Source organism: Heterocephalus glaber, unplaced genomic scaffold (genome assembly GCF_053883595.1).
Source record: "Heterocephalus glaber isolate CG9 unplaced genomic scaffold, H.glaber_assembly_v1.0 deba00001472, whole genome shotgun sequence".
In the NCBI taxonomy this organism is placed as follows: Eukaryota; Metazoa; Chordata; class Mammalia; order Rodentia; family Bathyergidae; genus Heterocephalus; species Heterocephalus glaber.
The window spans coordinates 24,647,226-24,671,555 of NW_028258315.1; the positions used below are offsets into that span (position 1 = coordinate 24,647,226).

Consider the following 24,330-nt stretch of genomic DNA (forward strand, 5'->3'; position numbering starts at 1 on the left):
AAAAATTTTTAATGCCAGGACCACATCATTTTACCTAGTGTCACCTGAAGTAAATTGGGACATCTCATACGTGTAAGTCGCATTATTTTAAAATTGTAAATCATGTAATGACATACACCTGGTTGTAAGACTGCTCCATCTAACAACGTATTTGTACTTCAAAATGATATTTGAAATTAGCAAACTACAAATATGAATAAAAAGGGTTTAGAAAGAAAAAAAATTTCTGAAGGCACATAGTTCTCTCTCTGCTTTTAACTTTTAAAATGTGGGCTATGCTATTGCAGTAGGAGGTGGCTGAATGTGCCCACATAAAGAACTGAGCAAACAGGAGTGCTTTTAGTACATAGTTTGCCTTGCAATAAAAAAGAGCTGATGTAAATACATTATTGTTGAGTACAGAACCACAAAAGTAAAATTCTCCGCTGAATTTCTGTTTGTTAAAAAGAAATTTAAAAAGTAACGTAGTATTATATTTATTTTAATGGATATTTCTATTTCCAAAGCTAGTGTTTTTGCCCTAAACTCAATTATGACTGGAAATGTTTTCTCATATACACACAACATAAGATAACAAAAGTTAAAGATTTCATGTGTCCACGCTTGTAGAATTCCATTAAAATAATTTTCTTTTAAATAATCATTTTTGAATCCACACACAATAAATAAATAAATAAATAAATAAATAATCATTTTTAGGTAGCATACACTGAAATTAAGTCTGCGATCTAAAAGACAGTCATACAACATAAAAATACAAGTACTGTTTATAAAGGAAGTCAGCAATAGAATGACATCAGCAGCACTCAGAAATTTCTCTAAGAAGCATTTTATTGGAAGGGAGAGTGTGTCAGCACTTGGTCACAAGCATCGTGTGAGGAACTCTTCCTTTTGGTTATACAGCTTTATATTATGTAATCCTGCAGATACAATAAACAGATTCTTAAAAGTTTGAAACTTTGGCCATCATTGTAGTGATAATTAAGGTAGGTGAACAATGTGTGGAATTGTTATATTTGATAAGCATGTATCACCATTCCATCTCTGCATATCTCTGAGTGGTTCCCGTGGATAGATTCCCAATGAATGAGAAGGCATTCCCTGTAAGGGCCATTTTGTCAATTTGTGATAGATAATCTGTGCCCTAACTGAAGGACAATAACTGAGACTCCATTTCTCCAGATAAGTTCATTTCCACATCTTCATGGAAGAAAAGTGTGCTGAATACAGTTACTGTGTTATTATTTGGGACCTACACGCCTATCAGAACAAGGTTGCTGAAGTCTGGATCACCCATGGAATGGTAAACTGGAAGTACTAAAGACTCCCAAGTACTGTTTTCATAGGGAAGCCCTCAAGAAAGAGTTGTTTTCTTTGCCTTTGTATCTGACATTGAACATAGCCTAAAATAGTACAATGTCCTCTATACTGGCTTTAACCATTTGTTTTATACAGAAAAAAAAAAACTACTTAAATACATGGCAGCTGTCTAATTTATGGCTTCTATTTCTCTCAATTTTGTGTAAACTCCCACCACCACCACAACCCTAACATATGACTATGAGATACAGGTAGCTTTCACTACGTCGTACCACGGTGGTTGTGTTTAAGCAATCCAAAATGCCCTGAATTTCAAAGATTTCAGGAGCAAAGTACTGCACAATAAGTATCAACAAGGACTACACACAACACAAGGACTACAGAAAAGACAGAACTTTGTTAAAATCAAATGTGAAGTCAGTATTTTAACACCCTATCATGTGGCCTTACATCAGGGCACTGGCCAATTGATACCCCCTCCAGCACAAGCATAATGTATCAGTTTTATTTCCTGAAAAGGACACTAATGCTTTCAAACTTCAAATCTCCTTTTAACATGTCTCTAGTCCACCTGCAAGTATATCAGATCTGGAAGATGCCTAATCTCTATGAAATATTATAAATACTCTAAGTCTTCATTCTTAGGCATGTGCCACATTGCCGTGCCCAGTCCTGACCAAAAGCTCCTCAGAAGTAATCCTTTACCACAGACCAGCACAGCAGAACTTTCAGCAATTGTCCAATAGGTTACCACTACCCACACATGGCTGCTGCGCACTTCAAAGCCTTTTGTTATTCAAGTCACATTTATCTTAAATTTCATATAACTGGAATTCCAATGAGTACAGGTGGCTAGTGGCTACTACAAACAGGACAGCACCACTTCAAGACAATTCTTTAAAAAAAAAGTAAGCACACCACCCACTGAAAGATTTTGTGTGAAGCACAAAAGATTCAGAGGGAAGAGTGAAATTTTCTTCTGTCTAACAAGTTTTCAGGTAATGACAATGCAATTGGGATATAGCTGCCTCACTAGACAACAAATGGAAGTGTGCCAGCTTCACGCCTCACCGTTTATCCTGAACTTACTTTCCTCCTCCAACTAGACTGAGTTTTCTAAAAGAAAAGAAGTGACTGTCACTGAAAGCCTGGTATTCACACACCATTGTTGGCTGGTGTGTTGCAGACACTAAATTGCTGAATGAAGGAATGATGGAATCCAGCTTGCATGACACCTTTGTGGAAAGGAAGATCAATGTTTCTTAGCCTGCAGGTAACTGGGCCTCATCTAAATCAGATAGACTCTAAACCCAGAAAATGAATAATTTGTCCCGCCTATAAGGTAAGCACCAACAGAGAAGCAATTTTTTAAAAAATTGCCTCTCCAGTATGTAGAACACTGAATATGAATGTTCCCAACGTGTAAATGCTGGAATTTGTGTACACATATCAAGTAATGATTTGGGAGTACAGCATGTACTTATTCCTTTTACTCTAACATTTCACAGGATGTTTTTGCTGTTATTTTTGTTAATTGTGTGAATTTGCAACTCTTATTCATCTCTATGTACCCACTAGTGTTCTACTGGCATAGACTCAATGGCATGCGGCAAGATCACAACACTCAATAATCAGGACCAGCAGTACCATTTACTAAGAGTCAGATCTCCAGGCCTGGGATTTTCATCACTAGACTGCAAATGATAACTGATGAATTGAAAAGCAAATAATGGGAAATTTAACACGGAATCCCCTTCGCAGAGGTCCTGGATCAAAAGTACTGAAAACAAGGTATGTGTACATAGCCTTATCAAACATATTTGTGGTCGGTAGGTTGTACAAGTTAAGGACAGTCCTTGCAATTTCAAAGAATCTTCTCCCTAAAAAATTAATAGTCTCGGTATGTCGTAGGCCAATGTATAGCCTCCTTTTGCAAATGATAAGACTAAGTAGGAGCCTCACAGACACCAATTCTTAGAATCCTTAGGCCTCCTACAAGACACAGAAACCAGCAAGCAACTCAAAACAAAGAGAAAGTCTGAGAGCCTGACTCTCACGTCCCTCCCGTCTCCGCCCCTTTCCCTTCTCTAGACAACTGCACGCACAGCCAGTAGGGTGGAGAGGCGGGAACAGCGGGTTCTTCCCGCCCGCACGGTGCAGTTCTCAAGAAGGTCCGCAAAAGGGTTATATAAGGAACTGCAGCGATTGCATTTTGCAGTGTTGATCTCTTCACAACTGCTCGCTATGTCTGGACGTGGCAAGGGAGGTAAGGGCCTTGGTAAAGGCGGCGCCAAGCGCCACCGCAAGGTGCTGCGCGACAACATCCAGGGCATCACCAAGCCCGCCATCCGTCGCCTGGCACGCCGCGGCGGTGTCAAGCGCATCTCCGGCCTTATCTACGAGGAGACGCGCGGGGTACTGAAGGTCTTCCTGGAGAACGTGATCCGTGACGCCGTCACCTACACGGAGCACGCCAAGCGCAAGACGGTCACGGCCATGGACGTGGTCTATGCCCTCAAACGCCAGGGACGCACGCTCTACGGCTTTGGCGGCTAAGCCTCCCTAGGATTCAACCCGATCTCATTCATCAAAGGTCCTTTTCAGGGCCACCACATAATTATAAGAGGCTGATGCACTAAATTACAAAGGGGATTTCTTCTCTCTTGTTGTCGGTACAGGGGATCAAACTTTGGTCCTTGCGCATGCAAAGTAGGTGCCGGAACCACTGAGCTAAATACCCGGTCCATTTCTTTATTGCAGCCTTTGAAACTAGTCTCCCCGCTTTCCTGGCACAAACATGGCGCCTCGGCTGTGCAAAACAAAGACCCAAAGGCCACGTGGGTGGAGACATCAGTGAGGCAGATGAAAGGAGCTAAATACTGTGCTTCATCACTGCCTGCAGCTATGGCCTTTAGTTCTATAACCATACTGTTCCAAGGGTTGCTTATCTTGATGGATGGGCCTCACCGCTACTGCACTGTACATGTGGAGGCGAGGAGATATTTTCGGTTACCCGAGCAATCCCAGGAGTACTTAAGCAAACTACTAGCACTTTGTCTCTTGTGAACATTGCTTACTGTAGCCCAAGATCGTTGCCAAACTGTTCGCCATAAGAAACCTTTAAGGGTCAGGTAATCCCGGTATTAGATGTGCACCTGTTTTAACTGATTTGGCAATATTTGAAAATATTCCTGCCACTTGGAAACGACTACATTGTCAAATCCACACACTGGTCTTGTTTATTACTCTTAACATTTCAAGGTTTTCACAGTATTTTCTGATTTATCTAGATCCTGTTTTTTTATCCTGTTTTCACTTCGTTTTTCTGGCTTGTAATCTTTTGTGATTTTTACAATGCTTTGCATTATTAACTCAAATCCTGCGTGTGTCCTCTCGTCCAGAGTGTGCTTTAAATGGTGAGACATCCAGGTACTGAATAGAACTGAATATATCAGTTCTCCCATCACCTTAACTAATGCCCTATTTCAATACCCTAGTGTAACCAATCACAGACTCCTTATATGCTACCTGATTTATGAACATTTTTGATCTTTCCCACTGTCATCAGAGGTTTGAGCCACTTACAAACTTGGTCCTCTCATCTCTGCCACAATAAACTACTGAGTCTAACAATATTTGCAAAACGTCACCTCAACTCTTGAACCTTCTCTGACACCCGCCTGCCTCCACAACCTCGCACCCAATCATGGACTGTGAAGTTGAATGTACTGAACACCTTGTCACACATGGAACTTTTATTAGTAATCCCTGAAGTACATAGTTTCTTCCACAAGAAGCCCTCAAATCCTTTGGGGGTTCTGCACGCGTTTCTTTCAGGAGAACTTTATCTCGTTCTCCCAGGTGCAGTCACTACCTAAGGTTTCCTCAAGCTAACCAAAGCACGGTCCATATATGTTTCTATACAGCCCGCACAATTCTTTTTTCTGACTACAGCTACTGAACACTTAGAACGTTTGTAGAAGAGTCATGGTTGCCTCCTCCAAATATTTTTTAGGTCTTCTTTAGACAGTATCTTCATTTGCTATCCTCAGGACCTGAAAAAATACATGGCACTTCTAATGTACTTAAATGTTTGTGCAAAGACTGCATGAATGGGTGAATGAAGTTAGGCAACGTGGACCATTAAGAAACTTTTATGCAAATCATCCCCTTCCTTAAAAGTGTGTCTCGCCCCCTACCACAATCTCATCCCTTACTATTTTCCATTACATAAATGTCAAAGTTGTGACTGCCAACCATCTACTGCAAACTTTTTTAAATGCAGATTTTGAAGTATTTATGAGTAATGAAAATAATTTAGTGAATATATTAAAACAATGGAATGGCATGGAATGAATGCATGGAATTATCAATGCAGTTTCTCTGTAACACATAAAAATGTGCTCTGAAGTTCTATATGTGCATTCAGTTTGCTCTCATTTGAAACTTGTAGGAAGGCCTTCCTCAGGGCATAAATGTTTACCAATAAAAATAGAAAATATCCCTAAAAGAGACCCAACTCCCTTTTTTTAAACAAAACTCTTATCTACAATGTTATGAACAGATTATGATCAAGCATTTCACCAGTAGTATCAAGATAGCAAAGCAATTAAGAACAAAACCATAAGATTTGGAGAAATGCACTTCTTAAATCCTGTTATTCTGAGTAATTTAACCATAACTGGCCAGCAAATGGATGGATAGCAATTAAGCAGATATTTAGAAGAAAGAGCACAGCCTTCTCTTCATCTATCTCACTTTAATGTCTCTGTAGCCTCTGTCAAGGTCTGAAGTCCTCAGTTCTCTGGGTCTACAATTCTAGATACAATACTTAGACTTCATATAAATTCTATGGCATGTACATGAAATTGACTCCATTTCAAACAGAGCTTGAAAGGAAGGAAGTTTGTACAGGAAGGAAGTAGAACAAAATATACTCTGAGATTTAAAAAGATAGCATTTGTTCTGGGCCTGATAGTGCCAATATTTGAAGCAGGCAGCTAGTGAGGGTTAGACTTGGAAAACACGCTGGTCTCTATCTCCTGTCTTCTCTGTGTGAGGGTCTGTGAAGAGTCTGGTATCTCACCCCACTAGAGGTAATAAGTTAATCTGACTCATTCCTGGTTGCTAACATTCGACGTAATGTTCCTGCATCATGTCACACATCCTGTTAGCATGGGGAATACAGCATGTTAGTTCTTCTCCATCTACAAGAGGGGCTTCTTCCACAGGTAAGTGCCGCACTTGCCTCATCCTTCATGTATGTTATCCACTCTGCTGCATTAAACTACTAACTGTCCTTTATACAGTTTCGAACATTGCCTCCAGTGCTCTGTCCCCGTAACCCTTCCCTCTGACTGTTGATTAAGTAGCAGATGGAATAATATACATCCTTACAACATGAATCAGGGAGCAGGGTGTCCTGGTACTTCCATCTCCTCTCCGCAGGCAAATAGGTCTTTGAAATTCTCATATATTGAGGACCTTTGTCATGATGGTATTGATTCTCTAACACAAGTTATCTGTGTATTTTTTCGAAATTATTATCATTAAAAAAATCAATTAAAAAAGTGAAAGTTCAGTGTATTGATCATCTAGCACAGAGATACAACAGTACCATTTTTCTGTATCAGTCTATATGTAAATTTTAAATGGTTCATCACGAAATTTAGACCTGAAATACTTCAACATATAACCCCTATGAACAAAGGAACTCTCAATTTAAATATATCAAATCTTTAAATTAAAAACGTCTCTAAGATGATCTAACATCGGTCCACATCCAAGTTCCCACAAGTCTCTTTTCTGTTTGTCTTTTGTTTTTGTGTTTTCTGTAGAGACACAATGCAATGCTTTGGAGTTAATATTTGTATTTTAAAATTTATAAGAGCTAGGAATATAGCTCAGTTTGAAGCACCTGAGTTCAATCTTCAGTAGCAAAGGGGGAAAAAAGTGAAAAGACAATTATCATATATAATATGCCACTTTTGGGGTTGATTTTTTCCTTTTCATGCTGATGTTTAACTGGCTCCTCGATCCCCGTACTCTGAAAACATATTGAAGTATGACTAGGTTCCAATTACAGCTTTGTCAAAATGGTTTCAAATTTTTAATACCTAGCCAGAAGCACAAATTCAAAGGTTGATATTTTTACATAATAGTGCCAAATAAATTGATTTAGCTAACAGAACGGCCCACTCCCCACTGCAAAGATACATATGACCCGTGAGCCAGATGTGGTGGTGCACACTTATAATCTCAGCACTCAGGAGACTGAGACAGGAGTATCCATGCCAGTTCCAGCCCAGGGTAGAGTTCAAGGTCAACCTGAACACAGTGAGACGCTGTCTCAAAAAGGAAAAAAATACACTTGAGCTTTTGTAATACCAATGTGTAGAAATATTTTAGAAAGGTTTTACCGTCTCAAGATTCATTGACAATATTTGCTCTAATCTGTATTACAGTGAACACGTTAGAATGGTGCTAACAGTTTCAATCACCTCTTACTAAATCTATCATCTTTTACTAAAAATTACCTTAGTAAAAATGGCTCCCCATAGAACAAAGCTGTAAAAAAATTGTTGGGGAGGTAACCTTAACATTAAGTTAGAGGAAAATGTCTTTCAACAAGATCAACGGTGGTCTTAAAAGTGGTAGTGCGGCTGTTCAAGTATTGGTGCTAACTTCAGCAGCCCATTTGATTTCTAACCCATGAACCCATACACCCATACACCCATACACCCATACACCCATACACCCATACTTCCTTCGCACCACCTATGACACTTTACACCCAAAAAAGATCAAAATAGCAGTAACAGCTTTAGGAATATTTTCAACACCCATCACGCCGCATTACTGGACAGTGAGTCTACATTAAGAGCACAGAACAGAACTCTGAATCTTCATTAAGTGCTTTGGCTCCTTAGAAGAAAAGGGAGGTGGCCCTGAAAAGGACCTTTAGCTTATGTTTGTCTACAAGGGAAAATTTAGCCTCCGAAGCCGTAGAGCGTGCGTCCCTGGCGCTTGAGCGCGTAGACTACGTCCATGGCCGTGACCGTCTTGCGCTTAGCGTGCTCCGTGTAGGTGACGGCGTCACGGATCACGTTCTCCAGGAAGACCTTCAGCACCCCGCGCGTCTCCTCATAGATGAGGCCAGAGATGCGCTTGACACCGCCGCGGCGGGCCAGGCGGCGGATGGCGGGCTTGGTGATGCCTTGGATGTTGTCGCGCAGCACCTTGCGGTGGCGCTTGGCGCCGCCTTTACCAAGGCCCTTACCTCCCTTACCACGTCCAGACATCGAAAGATACTAAATATTATATAGAAAAACCAAAGCGCTCCTCTCAAGTCTCTGGTACCTGTAGACTGTATGAGATTTTAAAACAAAGTATCGGACCTATTTGAAAACTGCAAGCAAAAAAAGGCGGGAAAGCTTAATCGGTCCCCGCCCCACTATTGACACAGGGCAAGGCCTAAAAGAGTGTGATAGGGAGATTGTTTTGGTTTTTAAAGACTCCGAACGAAAGTAACAGTATATACAGAGAAAAGTATCCTGATGATGAAATGGTTAGTTTTACTCATTCCATATGTGTACCTGGGTTATTTGTAATATTTGGCTTGCCCAAATGCCAAAAAAAAGGTAAGTTTGTCATTTTCAAGCAACACAGCTGTGCAAAAACCAGGCTTTCAGCTTGGAATGAGCAGCTGGTTTTAAACTTGGAAGTTTGATGACCTGTATTTAAATGAATGTAACTGGTGAGCAAAATGGCACCAGGTTCTCAGTTCATTTTAGCCATTCTGTTATGTACAAGACATAAAGCACAGACGAGAATGCGGACGTTTCTAAAGGCGCCTATACAATTTGTCGATTTACCCCAGGCAACTGTAGGTCAGGTTTTGAATGTGTACTGTACACTGCTTGTGGCCATCAGATCAAATCGTACAAGGGACGCTTCTGCACAAAACAAGTGAGTTGGACAGTCAAGCTACCGAAAACGTGAGCACGCTGAATGGACACCTTAATTTTAACAAAAAACTAAAGGCTCGAGTAAAACAGCTTTAAGGATAGATTAATATTCTTTTGGATTACCTCGCATACAAGCCAAGAGGCATTGTTCAGAGCCCGCTCAGACGATAGTAAACCTGGTCACAACCGCCTGAGCCAGCCAAGCGTGCTCTATAAGCTATGGTACGAAATTCAGGGAGGTCAATGCAGTAGCTGCACCCCGTCAGCAATGAAAACTGGCTCGAAGAAAAAGATGACATGGCAAACCAGCGCTTTTCAGTGAAATTGTAGGTGGCTCTGAAAAGAGCCTTTGGGTTTACAGATATCAGACACACTACAAGTTTATGCCCTTTCACCACGGATGCGACGCGCCAGCTGGATGTCCTTGGGCATGATGGTGACCCGCTTGGCGTGGATGGCGCACAGGTTGGTATCCTCGAACAACCCCACCAAGTACGCCTCGGATGCCTCCTGCAGCGCCATGACGGCAGAGCTCTGGAAGCGCAGGTCGGTCTTGAAGTCCTGCGCGATCTCGCGAACCAGGCGCTGGAACGGCAGCTTGCGGATCAACAGCTCGGTGGACTTCTGGTAGCGGCGGATCTCACGCAGCGCCACAGTGCCGGGCCGGTAGCGGTGCGGCTTCTTCACGCCCCCAGTGGCCGGCGCGCTCTTGCGGGCAGCCTTGGTGGCTAGCTGCTTGCGTGGGGCCTTGCCGCCTGTGGACTTGCGAGCAGTTTGCTTGGTCCGAGCCATCCTAAAACAGGGAAATAAGTACAGTTTTTTCCTCCTTTTTATAGTGACAAAGTTCTACTGATTGGTCAGAGCTCTAAACTCCGCGACAGGAATTGAAAACTAACATGAGCCCTGCGATTGGCTACCAGGTCACAAATTGAAAATTTCGACCTATCGCAGCGTTCTTGGATGTATCCTGTTTTCCAGTTCCGGTCTTCCCTATACATAGTACAGCTACCAATATCTCAGTCCAAATATTTAAAGATAAATGGAAAGAGATGGAAATGAACATTCTTAACCATCTGGGAAGTTCCAGAAAATCTGTTTTTGGACATCATTCCTCCAGATCAGTGATGTTCTTTATTTTCCTTACAATTTCTTAGATTGAAGGAATGCCTTATCCAGCAATAGTACCAGGGTTTTCACAGACTAAAACTTTCCTACAACCACTGGCATCACTTCCGGGCACTTTTAATACAGAACATTAGTCTCACCCCTGTTAAGATGTGAAAATTCTGTGATTCCCAAAAAAAGCTTTAAGGTTGCTGCCCACACTGATCAGCCTTTTAAGAATTTATTCCTACTACCTAATAATGGAAAAACTAACTTTAGTTTGTAGTTTTAAAAGGAGCTTACAGATGGGACTGGGATTTAGCTCAGTGGTTCCGCCGCCTGCCTCGCAAAGGCAAGAGCCCGAGTTCGATCCCTGGCACCGAAAAAAAAGTAGTCCACAGGTAATTTCACCAGAAAAAATTTGGCATGAAACAGCCATAAATTTACATCTAGATTTTTTTCATTGAGATAAGAATCTATGGAGAGAAAAAAGTGCATACGAAGTACAACATAATACTTTAAACTTCTGAAATAAGTACTGATAATTTTTTTTCTAACGATGTACAAAAGAATTGTGTGGTTTCCAAGTAAACAGCCAATCAAAAAGTAGTTTGAAATTCCCCTTATTTGCATGAGTGCCTTCTATTGGCTACTCTGGTCCAATCATGGTTGCAGGAACATTACACCCTATTTGCATAGAACCCTTACAAAAGTCAGGCCTGAGCCGTGCTACTATCTATTCTACTTTTTTCTTTTCTATCAGCTATGCCTGAACCAGCGAAGTCGGCCCCTGCTCCTAAGAAGGGTTCCAAGAAGGCGGTGACTAAGGCCCAGAAGAAGGATGGCAAGAAGCGCAAGCGCAGCCGCAAGGAGAGCTACTCCGTCTACGTGTACAAGGTGCTCAAGCAGGTCCACCCCGACACCGGCATCTCGTCCAAGGCCATGGGCATCATGAACTCCTTCGTCAACGACATCTTCGAGCGCATCGCCGGCGAGGCGTCGCGCCTGGCGCATTACAACAAGCGCTCGACCATCACGTCGCGGGAGATCCAGACGGCCGTGCGGCTGCTGCTGCCAGGTGAGCTGGCCAAGCACGCCGTATCCGAGGGCACCAAGGCCGTCACCAAGTACACCAGCTCCAAGTGAGCGCACCCGCCGCTCCCTGCAACCCAAAGGCTCTTTTCAGAGCCACCCACAATTTCAAGTAAGAGCTTTAATGCCAAGTGTTACTATGGCTTTGATAGGTAGATAACCAGACTTGAGAAGCAAAGGGCGGTTTCAAAATGGCATGCTTTCCCAATTAAGCATTTATAGTCAGAACTGGTGTGATCCTACGTATCGCAATGAAACTTAAAGGTTTTACTATGTTCATTCCTTTGCATATTAAGTCATCTGATTTTCCTATCGCTACAGGGTACACTGCATTCATTCCTGGATGCCATGTCCTATGCTCAAAATGGGAAGGGTGCACTCTTTAAAAACCTGTTTGGCTGAAACCTGATTTATATTCTTGGGTGATAAGGCACCTGACAACACCCAGCACCTAAAAGCAAGACGTTTTTGAGATACTGATATTGCAAAGTTACCCCCTAATAAATGTCAATAAATATAACCACCGTAGTTTCTTGGAGTGGCTTAGTGTGCATGAAGTTCGCAGCAAACTCACATTTGGGGGAAATGCCTTTGTAGCACTCCCTGACTGTCTTCTCACTTGAAGATGTAATGAGAAAATTCTACCTATACTTGAACCCAGCCTGTGGCCTGTGTCTTCACTGAATTCTTTTCATCGAGCACAAAGAGCTGAGGATCAAGAAGGTGAAGATCCGCACATCCAATTAAAAGAGTGCTGCACAGCAGAGGAAACCATCTACAGAATGAGAAAAAAAAATTGCCAGCTACTCAAACCACTAATAACTAGAATATATACATAACTCAAGTAGACCCACTCCGAATTTAAAGACCCAACCAAAAAAAACAAGTATCCAAAATGAATAGACACTTGTCAGAGAAAGTACATGTGGCCAATAAATGTGTGAAAAAATGTTCAGGGTCGCTGCCCATTTCAGAAGTGCAAATTAACACAGACTCCATCTCACTCCAGAAAGAATGACTATCTTCAAGAAATCAACCAGTAACAAAAGCTGGAGAGGCTGCAGGGGAGTATGGAAGGAATCCTACACTGTTGGTGAAAGTGTAAGCTGGTAAAAACCACCATGAAAGTCAGTATGGAGACTCCTCGAAAAATGAAACTCGAAATTCCATTTGATCCAGCTATTCTTCTTGTAGGTATCCTCCCGAACGAGTTGTTTGTTTTAATACCATAATGATGTATCCAGACCATATTTATAGCAGCACAGTTTATAATAGGTAAATCTTGGAAGCAGCCTGTATGTCCATGAACAGATGAATGAATAAATAAAATGTGGTATATATATATATATATATATATATATATATATATATATACAGACACACACACACACAGACACACACACACACACACAATCGAGCACTACTCCACCATAAAGAAGAATATAGGAGTCATTTGTAGGAAAATGAAAATTGATGCACCTTGAAAACATAATGTTAAGTAAAGTAAATCAGACACACAAACTTAAATATTGCATGTCTTTTACATGAGAAACTCCATATATGCATACATAAAGTGCAAAATAAATGACAGGAGAAGAAAACAGAGAAACAAGTTACCGTAATCCAGCCTGTACGATGTATCTAAAAGTGAACTTTCATTTAGTATAATTCTTTTATATGTTTTATATGGTTTTTGGCCTGTTAGTCTGGCTGTTAATTTGCATGTACAACAATTAACTTTACTAGGATTTATAAGATAATTATGTGAATCTAATGAGGGGGGAAGAAAGAAAAAGAATTGAGATGTGTTAGGTACACATACCAATTCCCCACCATGAGTGTAACTATTATGCACTGCAATAATGTACTGATAAAAAAATTACTTTAAATTTTTAAAGGGAGAATCCAGTTCTTTCCTGCATCAAGGAGCTGGCCTCCCATTAATGGTTCATCTAAAAATATATATTATATTGGAGTTAAAATGTTCGCATCCATTTCTGCAATCCTGTAATGGTCCTTTCGTGTGAACAGCTTCTTGGTTTAACACAGCAGAGGCCTGAATTGTAGGTTGACTCAATGTACCAGCATTTTCACTTAGTTCTGAAACTGGCTGTTTAGAGTTCTCAGAATAGACTGAAAATATATAGGCCATCCTAAACACCATAATGACTTCACATGAGTCTTATTAAAAAAAATTATGGTGGAAGATGGTACATAACCTAATGAGAATTTGTTTCCTGGTAGACAGATGGGATTGGGAAAATGTTATAGGAAGGTAGATAAATCTATCATAGTAAATGGAACCCTTCATCTGAAAAAGTATATATGTATATATATCGTCAGGGGCATCTTTGAGAAAGGCTAGATAGTATTTGTAACTAAGAAAGAAATCCAATAAACGTGGGTAATGTTGGTAATCTTATCCTTGCATCCAGCTAACAGGCCAAGACAATTATCTTGAGCAGCCTGATAGTCACATGGGGAAAAAAATGAAGCTCCCCTCAGGGGTTCAAGGGGGAGCAGGAGAGGTGAGTGGAGAATATTCTAAAATCTGAGATATGAGATGTGCCCAAGACTCCTCCCCACATGAAGAGTTGGGTGAATGGACTAGGGCTCTTGAGTGTAATCATTTTTGTTTAATAGATAAAGGTCCCTGACAGGGGAGGGATTTAGTTCAGTGGCACCTTGCCTGCCTCGAAAGTGCAAGGTCCTGAGTTCGATCTCCTGTACCAAAAAAAAAAGAGAGAGAGAGAGAAAGGGCCCTGAGAAGGATTAAAAACTATCTTGTTCCCTAAGCAGGCCCATTTTGCCCTCAGCACAGTAGGCAGCCAATCAACGAAATGAGTTTCGCAAAAGCAAAAGGTTATTTACAAAGGAACCCAGCCTGAAGGTATGACAGCCAGTGCTCAAATCCACCTATTCCATTCCAAGGATAGGGTTTGGAGGTATGTATGGAATACAGAAGGATAGGATGGTCTGAAAAGTGCAAAAAAATGATTGGAGGTAAAGTAATCAGTGATTCGTGTCTAAGTAGTGAAACTCATGGTTGTGCATGGGATGCATGTTCAGACAGTGGCTTTGTTACCATCATCTGAGGTGGAGTTTTCAGCCACTTGATGTGCAAAGATTGCCCTCCAGTCCCTTGTGCAGGTCCTGGGAAAATTGGTGGCTTCAACAAAAATGGCCCTCAAATCCGTAAAAAGTAACTAAACCAATCACTATCATCATAACCCATATGTCAAAAGTGTCATCTATAACAAAGCCAGAGGAAGACTACTATATTGCTTGACTGTGTGACCTAGAGAATTGGTGATTTTTTTAAAGCCAACTAAAAGCAAGTGACTGAAGAGGAAACAGAGAGCCAACAAGTAAAAGGTACAAAGGGTTGATTAGTGTACAGGACACTAGGCCAGCTTGTGTTTGTTGGCTGCTAATTATCAAAATTAGATTATGTCCTCCTGTGGAGTCTTGGAGACAGATCTTATTCTTTTTATGGTTCAGTTTTAAGAAGGCTGTCAGATCCTTGAGAGATGCTGTTGAGCTGCAAAAGCTGCATGTTTACACTTCTAAGACTTATCTTTTTTTTTTCCTTTGGTACCAGGAATCAAACTTGGGTCCTTACGCTTGCTAGGCAGGCCACGGAACCACTGAGCTAAATCCCCAGCCAACAATTATAGGACTTAATAAATGACCAGAAGATGATTGTGGCCAACTGAGCAAGGGCTCAGTTGTTGTTGGTTTGTTGGTTTGGTTTTTTTTTTGGTACCAGGGATCAAACTCAGGATCTTGCACTTTTGAGGCAGGCACAGCGCCACTGAGCTAAATTCCCAGCCCCAAGGCTCATTTTTGATCGTAGTCTTTACAACTATTGCAGTCTAAAATGGATATTTAAATAATAATCTTAGCTAACTGAAAGGGGAAGGATCAGTGTGAAAGTCTTTTTTTTTAAGTCATTTTATTAAAAATTGTTGTGGCACTGAGATTGAACCCAAGGCCTTCACACTGAGTTACATTGCTGGCCTTCCCCTCCCCTCCCCTCCCCCACAATCAGTTGGAATTTGCAGTCCTCCTGCCTCAGCCTCCCAGAGTCCAGGGATTATAGACATGTGCTACCATACCTACCTTCAACTGGCTTTTGATGGGGCTCAATTTAAATCACCAAAAACTGAAATGGAAATCTTGAAAATTTTCAAATCCCATGGAAGCAATTCTGCAAGGAGAATAGAGCAAGAGAGGTGAAAAGGGAAGAGAAGCAAGCAAGACAGATTTGGAGATGCAAATGACTTATCCCGCTTAGGGGAGGAGAGCCAGCAAGCTAGCACTGGCAAAGTTCAAATCTGTAAGAACAGACTGTAGTTAAGAACAGGGGTCCCCAGGTATGGTGGCCCAGGCCTATAACCCCAGCTGTGGCAAGAGGGTCACAAATTTCAGCTCACCCTGGATAATGAAGGAAGACTGTCTCAAACTAAATTTTAGAAAAGGCTGGGGATGCAGCTCAGCTCAAAGGCCCTGGGTTCAATCCTTAGTACCGAAAAAGAAAGGGAAGAAGGGATATTTATATTCTTATAGCCATGTCTCATCACTGATTAGAAACAAAAATTTCATAAAAATGCTAATTTGGTGCCTTAGTAACATGTAGAAAATAATACTATAATGATAGCTAATATTATCCTTCCTTCATTTTTTAATAAGATAAAGTTGTTTTCTTAATGTGTACCTGTATGCATTATTATCAAGATCCCTGAAATCACTACTTAAATAATCATAAAAGCACTTCTCTGTCCTGTAAAACTATGTACCTCAGCCCTGGAATGGGACGCTGATGCCCTTAGAGAATACCACTGCTATGTTCAATGTGTGATCTGCCTTTTTGTTTGAATTTTTCTCAAATATATTCTGCTATTCCATTCTGCTAGGAAGAATGAACACAAACAACAAGTGGGATGGATGAAACTCATAAGGATTTTATAGATGATTCATACAAACTAAGAAACTTAAAAGAAGTTTTAGGTAAATAAGGTGCAGATAAAAATTAAAAGCTGTATTTTGTATGAGTCATAAATTAGTGGCCTATGAGACAAGTTACAGAAAGTCAGGAAGAGCTTGCATGTGCTACACAGACACAGGAGTACATGAAAAAGCAGAATATGTGTGAGATACCAAACATTCATGAAGAAGTTCAACATTTCTGAGGTCTTCAACTAACAAATTTTGGATCCAATTTTACCTCTCCACATGACTGTTTAATGTGTCACTGGTAAATAACATCTGTGGTTTATATTTCTCCCTGCATCTCTTCAACAGGTCAAATATGTGTAGGCTCCAAATAATGTCCATCTGCCAAGCCCTTTTGGTCACTGTCAACTCCGGCTCTGAAGACTACCCTCTCTCTCATCAGAAAAATCTGTTGGGGAAGGAGGGAAGGTTCCCCATATGACAGACCTAAGCAAGGATTCAGGTTTGTAACTCTCATTGGCAACTTATCCGAAACATATTAACTTGTCAATCCTCTTCCCCTTGTTTCCTATTATGTGTTCAAAATTGATTCAATAAAAATGCGCACAGGCCGTGAAATTTGGGAACGTTACAGCAGTCTGTGAGCCTTTTGGTCCATGGTTCATGAACAGCCTGCCTGGCAGTGTATTTGGAGGTTTATTTGCATTAAGGGAATTTCTCATATGACAGTCTTACTGTGTCCCTTCCCCTTATAGGCTAAGATGCCTGCTCCAGCACCATCCTATTCACATTGCATCCTGAAGGACGGAGAAAAGGGCACGGAAAGGGACATTCCCACCATGCATGGAAACTGAAGGACCTGAGGAAATACCACCCCAAAATCAATTTGGACTTCAAACTGAGAGCATGTAGGGAAAAGAAAACACCGGAGAGGTTTCTCTGAATTTCCACAAGGATACAATTGTTATGAATCCTCACCCTTCCAAATCTCATTACTATCACCAGAGAGATAGGAGATCAAAACCAAACCCAGACAGACTTTATCACAGGTTATATCACCTGTTCTTCTGAGGGCCCATTCATCTTTCCAAAAGTAATTTACTCTCCCCTAAATAACCTATACTCCCTTCTCTCCCCTATGCAGAGGGTAGATAAACTTTTCACTGGCAAATAAGATCTCACTGGGCTTCTGAGCATAAAATTTCTTTCATGTGATGTTCCCATACACATAATAAATTTGGAGACATTTTCTCCTGTTATTTCACAGACTCATTTATTCAACCCTCAGTGGACACAAAGAACTTTCCCTTCTACAAAGCCTTGATGATGGCAAAATATAAATACACCATTGATCAAAATGGGCCAATGGCACACATAGCTGCAAAGGAATGTGGGAGATTTTATCACTGAGTAAGAAGATATAACCAGTTTTAACGTACAACTCCGTTGTAATCCCCGCCTCGGCTCATTGCCTAAAACAGTAGAAATAAAACAAAAAGAGTAGCTCTTAGAACCTAATCAATCCTGGATGTGGTGTTGCACACCTGCAATTCCAGCCCTTGGGAGCCTGATGCAGGAGGATTGCCAGCCTGGGCTAACTAGTGAATTCAAGGCCAGCCTGAACTACATAGTGAAACCTTGTCTCAAGAAAAAAAAAAAAATTTAATCAGTGACTCTTTTTACCTTCAGGATAACGTAGGCTTTCCCCCAGAATTTTGTTGAATGGATTATACACACTCACAAGAATTGCTTCAGTTGGGAAGATAAGATAATCCAACTCTAACTAGAATCAAATTCTCATTTTCAGGTGAACATTGTTAGGAGTCCAAATGTAGCTGTGTAAAGTCAAAATATGGCTGAGGAAATCAAGAAAACACCTTATTCCAGTCAGATTCACATATCAGTCTCCTCTGGAAATACTGCCACAGAAATACCCAAAAATAATGCTTTACTAGTTCTCTAGGTACTTCATAATACATTCAACTTAACATCCTAAATTAAACTTCAAAAAAAATTAAATTAACCACAGAAATAAAGCAAACTGTAGTTGTGTTTCTCAAGAACTAATCAAAGGAAGAAAAAGGAGAGAGATGGGGTGGGGGGTGTTAACCAAAGGAGAGGAAGTTGCATTTGCCTCAGCAATAGAATTTCCAACTCTAGTGCAGTGATCTTTCAAAGCTGGAAAAGACCGTAGGGATAAGACAGCTTCACGGAATACAGTACCTCTTGGACGATCAACAGGAAGAGCTCACCGAAGAAATAAAGATCTAGGGAACTGATGTTGTATCCAAAAATTAAAAATTCTCAATGATATTTGGGTAAATCCTGATGGACGCCAGACTTCTGTTCCTCCTTCCGATATGATTTACAGAAATTGAAAGTAACTGCTAGTGTAGATACCATAAGAGAAATCCCTGCATCTCAGATGAGACTGCAGTAACATCCAATATGAAGAGTTCAAAAAACAAGTGATCACTGCCAAGCCTCAGGTAGGGATCAAGATCAGCAGGTGGAAATATGTATTGCTTGCATCACTGCATGATTTTAATGTATTTAATTTTGTGTTTAGCTGTCACAATCATGCATTTGGCCATTATATTAAAACGAGTATAGGATGAGCAATTTTACCTGTACTTGGAAACTCATTCATAGATATCCCAGTGCCATACAATTTCAGTGAGCATACTTGTATGTAAAGCTTTCTAAAGAAATATCATGTTTAGACTGTCTTTCTTCTGAAAAATCAAAACAATAATGCTGATTTTGCAGAACCTCACTTCTGTTTTTTAGTTTTTTGTTTGTTTGTTTTGGTTATTGGCAATATCAGGGATTGAACCCAGGGGTTCCAGCAGATAGGAAAGCACTTTACAGCATCCCCAGGCCTTTTATTCTTTATTTTCTGAGACAGGGTGCTTAAATTGCCCAGATTAGCCTCAACTTGCAATCCTTTCCTGTCAGCCTCCTAGAGTTCGGGAATTACAGGCATGTGCCACCATGTCCAGCCAATGCTTGTAAGTCTAAATGATCGTATTATTAATATAATACTCTTATTTTAGTAATCACTGTGGTTGTATCAGGCATTCTTTCATTGGATTAAAATTCATCTCTTCCTGTCTCTGCCACTTGGTTCCCCATCTTAATTGTGTGTCCTCAAAGACCTGGAGCAATATTTGAAAAAAATGAAAATGTATAAATCACTTTTGAGTTCCCTAGAAACTCAGACTTGAAAAAACAGAGGAGGACCCTGGATTATGTAGTTGGTTATAAGAACTGTGGCCCACACCTCAGGTATGCCAGATCTGTGTGGTGTTTCTTCTCTACGGAATGCTCTTCCTTTAGATTTATAAACACTGCACTCCTTCCAGGCCTAATGTCCTTCACTCCATCTCATCTTCACTGTGAAGCCTTTTCCACCTCACCATTTAATAATACAATCTGTATGCCTACTGGCTGGCAGTCCTCTATGTCCTTATCTTCTTTATGTTTTTCATCTAAGAGTCTATTGTATTTTTTGATTCTTGTCTATCATCTGTCTCCCAAAAGATTGTGAATAAACTCCACACAAAGGGAACTTTACCTATTATTCACAGCTGTATCTGCAGCACCCAAACAATGCTGGGCACATGGTGAGCACTCAAAACATTTCCACCAAGTGACAGTGAAGCTCATTCTACAGTAAGTGCTTAGAATGTGCAAGGCCCTGGGTCCTATCCGCAATACCAGAGAAAATGTTTGTTGAAAAGATGGATGGATGAAAATAAATGCATGCATGTAATATACATGGTTGTAGCTATAGTAATAGTCTATGACTTAATTCTCTAAATAAACCCTCTTGAGAGGCCGTCCACCTCACCATCTTCTGTTTCTCCATCCTCATAGTGGGTCTAATATAGTAATGATTTCTAGCCCCTGGAGATACTGTGTGGATTACATAAAGTAAACCATATGAAACTCTCTGATAGACAATAAATTACAGACTTTTATTTGAGAAAAGGTCTTGCTATGTAGTCCAGACTGTCCTTGAACTCACTGTGGAGCCCAGGTTGGCCTCAAACTCATGGTAAATCTCCTGCCTCAGCCTCCTGAGTGCTGGGATTATAGGCATGCACCACTATGCCCTGCTTAAATTACAGATTTTTGAACTAATGAAATCATAAATCCTCACCACTTGGACAGTTCACAAAGAAAGTGTTGTGAATTTCTCTTTTGGGCAAATTACTTAATGAACAGTGAAACAGCTATAGAAGCTTACAAGTGATAGTTAGGGACCTTAAATTCAGCCAGGTCTTTTATAGCCTGACCCAGTGAGATAAAGGTGGGTAGCTCACGGTTATCCCTGCACAGTGAACCCTTTCCTACTCCCCAAAGACATTTAACTTGGCATTCCATACAAATCCAGTGTGCTACCCAATGAGGAAAACAATTTTCCAGTGGCTATAAAGCTAGTCAATGGAAACAACACTAAAGTGAATCAAACTCAACCCAAAACAAACTTTTATAGGCTTTGCCTTTTCTCCTTATTTTAGGGAAGGAAAAATAATCCTTTCCTCAAGCATCGTAAATTTTTAGCTGGAACAGACCGTAAAACAGAAGTTTATTAACTTGTATATATACCTCATATATACAGTGAGAGAAACCTGGGAAATGATGAGTTATCAAAGAAGCGGTTTTTGAATTCTGGCTTATATGAGCACCATCAAATAGAAAGAGAAAATGGTTTAAAGAAATGTTTTCAGTGATTACCTTTGTTCTACTGCTAGAAGACAGGCAGCTAAAGCTATGCTGTGCTTTTAGAAAAACGGAGAATGAACCATTTTCCTGCATCAGCACCTTCTTAATTTCCTTCAAATAACAATTGGTGTGCCAATGGGACATATTTGAGGGTAGCATACTCTAGTCTCCCACCCTATGAAAAGCTCCAGGTTAGTTTCTGTTTTCAAGATTTGAATAGCAGAAAAAAAAGAAAACTGGGCCCTAATTTATATACTGGAGCACAATCAAGACTAAAAATAAAGCAGAAGCTGCATAATTGTGAGACAAGAAGATGCCTGTGTTCAACTCCTCTCAGGGCCTTGTTTCTCATCTAGAGCAAAAGCCAAACTTCTTACAGTGACCTGTAAAGAAAACCCTGAATAGGTAACCCCAAAATAAGAAAGACTATAAAGCTAAAGACAATTAAGAGCCGGGCATTTAGCTCAGTGGTTCCACCGCCTGCTTCAAAAGCTCAAGGACCCGAGTTCAATCCCTGGTACCAAAAAAATAAAGACAATTAAGAAGCACATACAAGAAATCTCTGTGCCCTCTGCCTCAAAGCAGGACAAAAATTTACAAACAAGGAATCCCTCCACCCCTACCCCCTCCAGCCCTTCTCCCAGGGAGAACAAAGGTTAACTGCTAAAGACAGCACTCACCCTAGGGAGCATGGAGGTGAACCAGAATAAGGAACATTCATAAACTTTATTAACTACCTTTTATGTTATTGCCTGGTTATTGCCTTTCCCCCAAGATATGGCACACAAAGTCCTATTCTTTTGTCCCAGCACGTTATATATTTACTGTCCTTTGTTGAAGGCGCTGTATGAGCCAGGATGCAAAGCCACCTCTATGATTTACAAATTATCTGAGTGTCTTCCAAGTATATGTGAAATGTACATATTAGTGAACTTGTTTCTCCTGGCAATCTGATTGTTTCAACTGAGAACCTAATGTTGGGGGTGGGAGGGTGGAAGGGTAAATTCTTCTCCCCCAAAACCTGTCAGATGGCAGGCTCAGGCCTAGTGAGTTTTTCCACCTTCATCTCCTGCTGTATCCTTTCCATTCCACCTAGCCCACTCTCCTACCTCAACACTTCCCTCTTCTTCCTGAGGCCACCCCCACAGCCGTCTTCTTCACATCTTTCAGGCCTTTGCTGAAATACTCTTTGTGAGGTCTTCATTGTGACCATATATATCTAAATTTCAACTCCAAATTTTACTCCACATTCTTGTCTTTTTTCTTATCATCTGATATTACACACAATGTTATTTATATAGTTTAATTTCTGCCTATCACAGAGCCAATGCAAACTCTCTGAGAACAGGAATTTTGTTTTGTTCTCTGGACACAATGCACAGACATTGTAAAATTTCAACAAATACATTAGGAACAAGTAAGTTTAAAGGGCATCCATGTTAAATTGCCATAATGATGTCATTGCAATTAGATTCTTACATAGCAGATGCAAGCTGGGTGTGGTGGTGTACCGCTGTAATCCCTGCACTCTTGAGAAGCTGAAACAAGATTGCTCAGTTTTGAGGTTTGCCTGGGCACCTTAGCAAGTTAGCAAGACCTTGTCTCAAAAAATAAAAGAAAGGAGGCCAGGGATTAAGCTCAGTGGTTCCGCACCTGCCTCCCAAGTGCAAGGTCCCGAATTTGATCGCCAGTACCAAAAAAATAAAAGAAAGAGCTAGGGATGTAGATCAGTACAAAGGCCCTAAATTCAATCCCCAGTACCTCAAAACAAATTTAAGTAATTGGCCGGTGCTGATGATATTGAAAGTGGATGAGATGTACATCAGCTTTATTAAACTGACTTCACATAATAAAGGTTGTGAAACACTTTTACTGAAATAGCACATACTAAAAGTATTTAAAAATGAAAATATGGGTTGGGGATTTAGCTCAGTGGTGCCGCTGCCTGCCTCCCAACCACAAGGACCCAAATTCGATCCCTGGTAACAAAAAAAAATGAAAATATCTGGGTTTCAGCAAGACTGTTGCTGCTGTTGCTTCTGCTCTATCTCCTTTTCTCCTCCTCTTCCTCCTCCACCTCATCCTCTTCCTTCTGGTCTCCATAAATGAGCTGTCTTTTCAGTTAAAAAAAAAATCTGAAAGTGACAAGTTAGTAAATAAACAAAAGCCATGACAGCACACCAGCTGATACTCAAACAGGACTCTGTGCTAATTGTGTAGAGGAAAGCCCCAATGTATAAAGACAGAAAGGCATTTTGGAAGTTTGACAAAAAGCCTAGAATGGTGTCTGCCCCTCCTGGTAGCACCCGCCCCCCCAAACCTTGTGCAGCCATTCACTGAATGCAGCTGTGTCTCAGCATAGACTCATATTAATTAGCCTTTCACTCAAAAATAGCTCTACTACCTGGGAGGCTGATGCAGGACTGCCAAGTTCGTGCCCACCTGAACAAGTTAGTGATTTAGGGTGACTCTGCCTCCATAAATAAGGGTTGAGAATGTAAATCATAGCAAAGACCTTGGGTTCAATCCCCAGGTGAGGTGGGGGTGGGGGTGGGGAGAGGCACTGTTGTGAATCCTGGGTGACCATTACAGTGACTCCCTGTACTGAGTTAACACAGTTGTCAAGCAGGCCAAAAGGTCTTTTTTGCAGAATATTTCTCTCTCAATGCAAATTACAGAAAAGCGTGTTTCAAAACAGAAGCTGGTCATGGGACTGGAAATGATTTAATGATGTCTCAATCCCAGCTAACCAGTTTAGATATTAATTGTAACTGGGTAGATCTGAATTTCATGCATCTCCTCACAGACTCGTTACAGTAGTTAGAAATGGGTCCCAAGGTCTTTTATAAAAACTCCAAATGATTGTAACTGAGACCAAATTATACAGAAATCTCATGAGGTCCCTGTTATGTACAGAGAATAGTGCTTTCTGTCATGAATAAAGTTGGTAAAAGGTCATTAATCACGAGTTGACTATGCCTACAAACACTAAAATTAGGCCTCAAGCTAGTTTTCCTAAGAATTACTTTTTGGTATTGTATGTAGTACCAGATTTGGTACAATACAGATTCTTTACCCTAGATGGGGTACCAAACTAATTCCTATAATGTGACTGGATTCTCACACTTCTAGTAGGTGGAAAACATTGAATCGCATTGTG

General features: G+C 40.7%; 4 protein-coding genes across 4 annotated transcripts; 2 read left to right on the forward strand and 2 right to left on the reverse strand.

Moving 5' to 3' along the window:
• Positions 1-3,522: 3,522 nt before the first annotated feature.
• On the forward strand, positions 3,523-3,937 carry LOC147826248 (histone H4). The gene has a single exon (XM_087181858.1). The coding sequence runs from the start codon at positions 3,565-3,567 to the stop codon at positions 3,874-3,876; it is 312 nt and encodes a 103-aa protein (XP_087037984.1). The 5' UTR covers positions 3,523-3,564; the 3' UTR covers positions 3,877-3,937.
• Positions 3,938-8,254: 4,317 nt separating this feature from the next.
• LOC110349750 (histone H4) lies at positions 8,255-8,686 on the reverse strand. The gene has a single exon (XM_021260491.2). It carries the CDS (start codon positions 8,619-8,621, stop codon positions 8,310-8,312), a length of 312 nt encoding a protein of 103 aa, XP_021116150.1. The 5' UTR covers positions 8,622-8,686; the 3' UTR covers positions 8,255-8,309.
• A 912-nt stretch (positions 8,687-9,598) lies between these two features.
• On the reverse strand, positions 9,599-10,080 carry LOC101700900 (Histone H3.2). The gene has a single exon (XM_021260832.2). The coding sequence runs from the start codon at positions 10,077-10,079 to the stop codon at positions 9,669-9,671; it is 411 nt and encodes a 136-aa protein (XP_021116491.2). The 5' UTR covers position 10,080; the 3' UTR covers positions 9,599-9,668.
• Positions 10,081-11,120: 1,040 nt separating this feature from the next.
• On the forward strand, positions 11,121-11,565 carry LOC106009622 (histone H2B type 1-C/E/F/G/I). The gene has a single exon (XM_087181859.1). The coding sequence runs from the start codon at positions 11,157-11,159 to the stop codon at positions 11,535-11,537; it is 381 nt and encodes a 126-aa protein (XP_087037985.1). The 5' UTR covers positions 11,121-11,156; the 3' UTR covers positions 11,538-11,565.
• Positions 11,566-24,330: the final 12,765 nt, after the last annotated feature.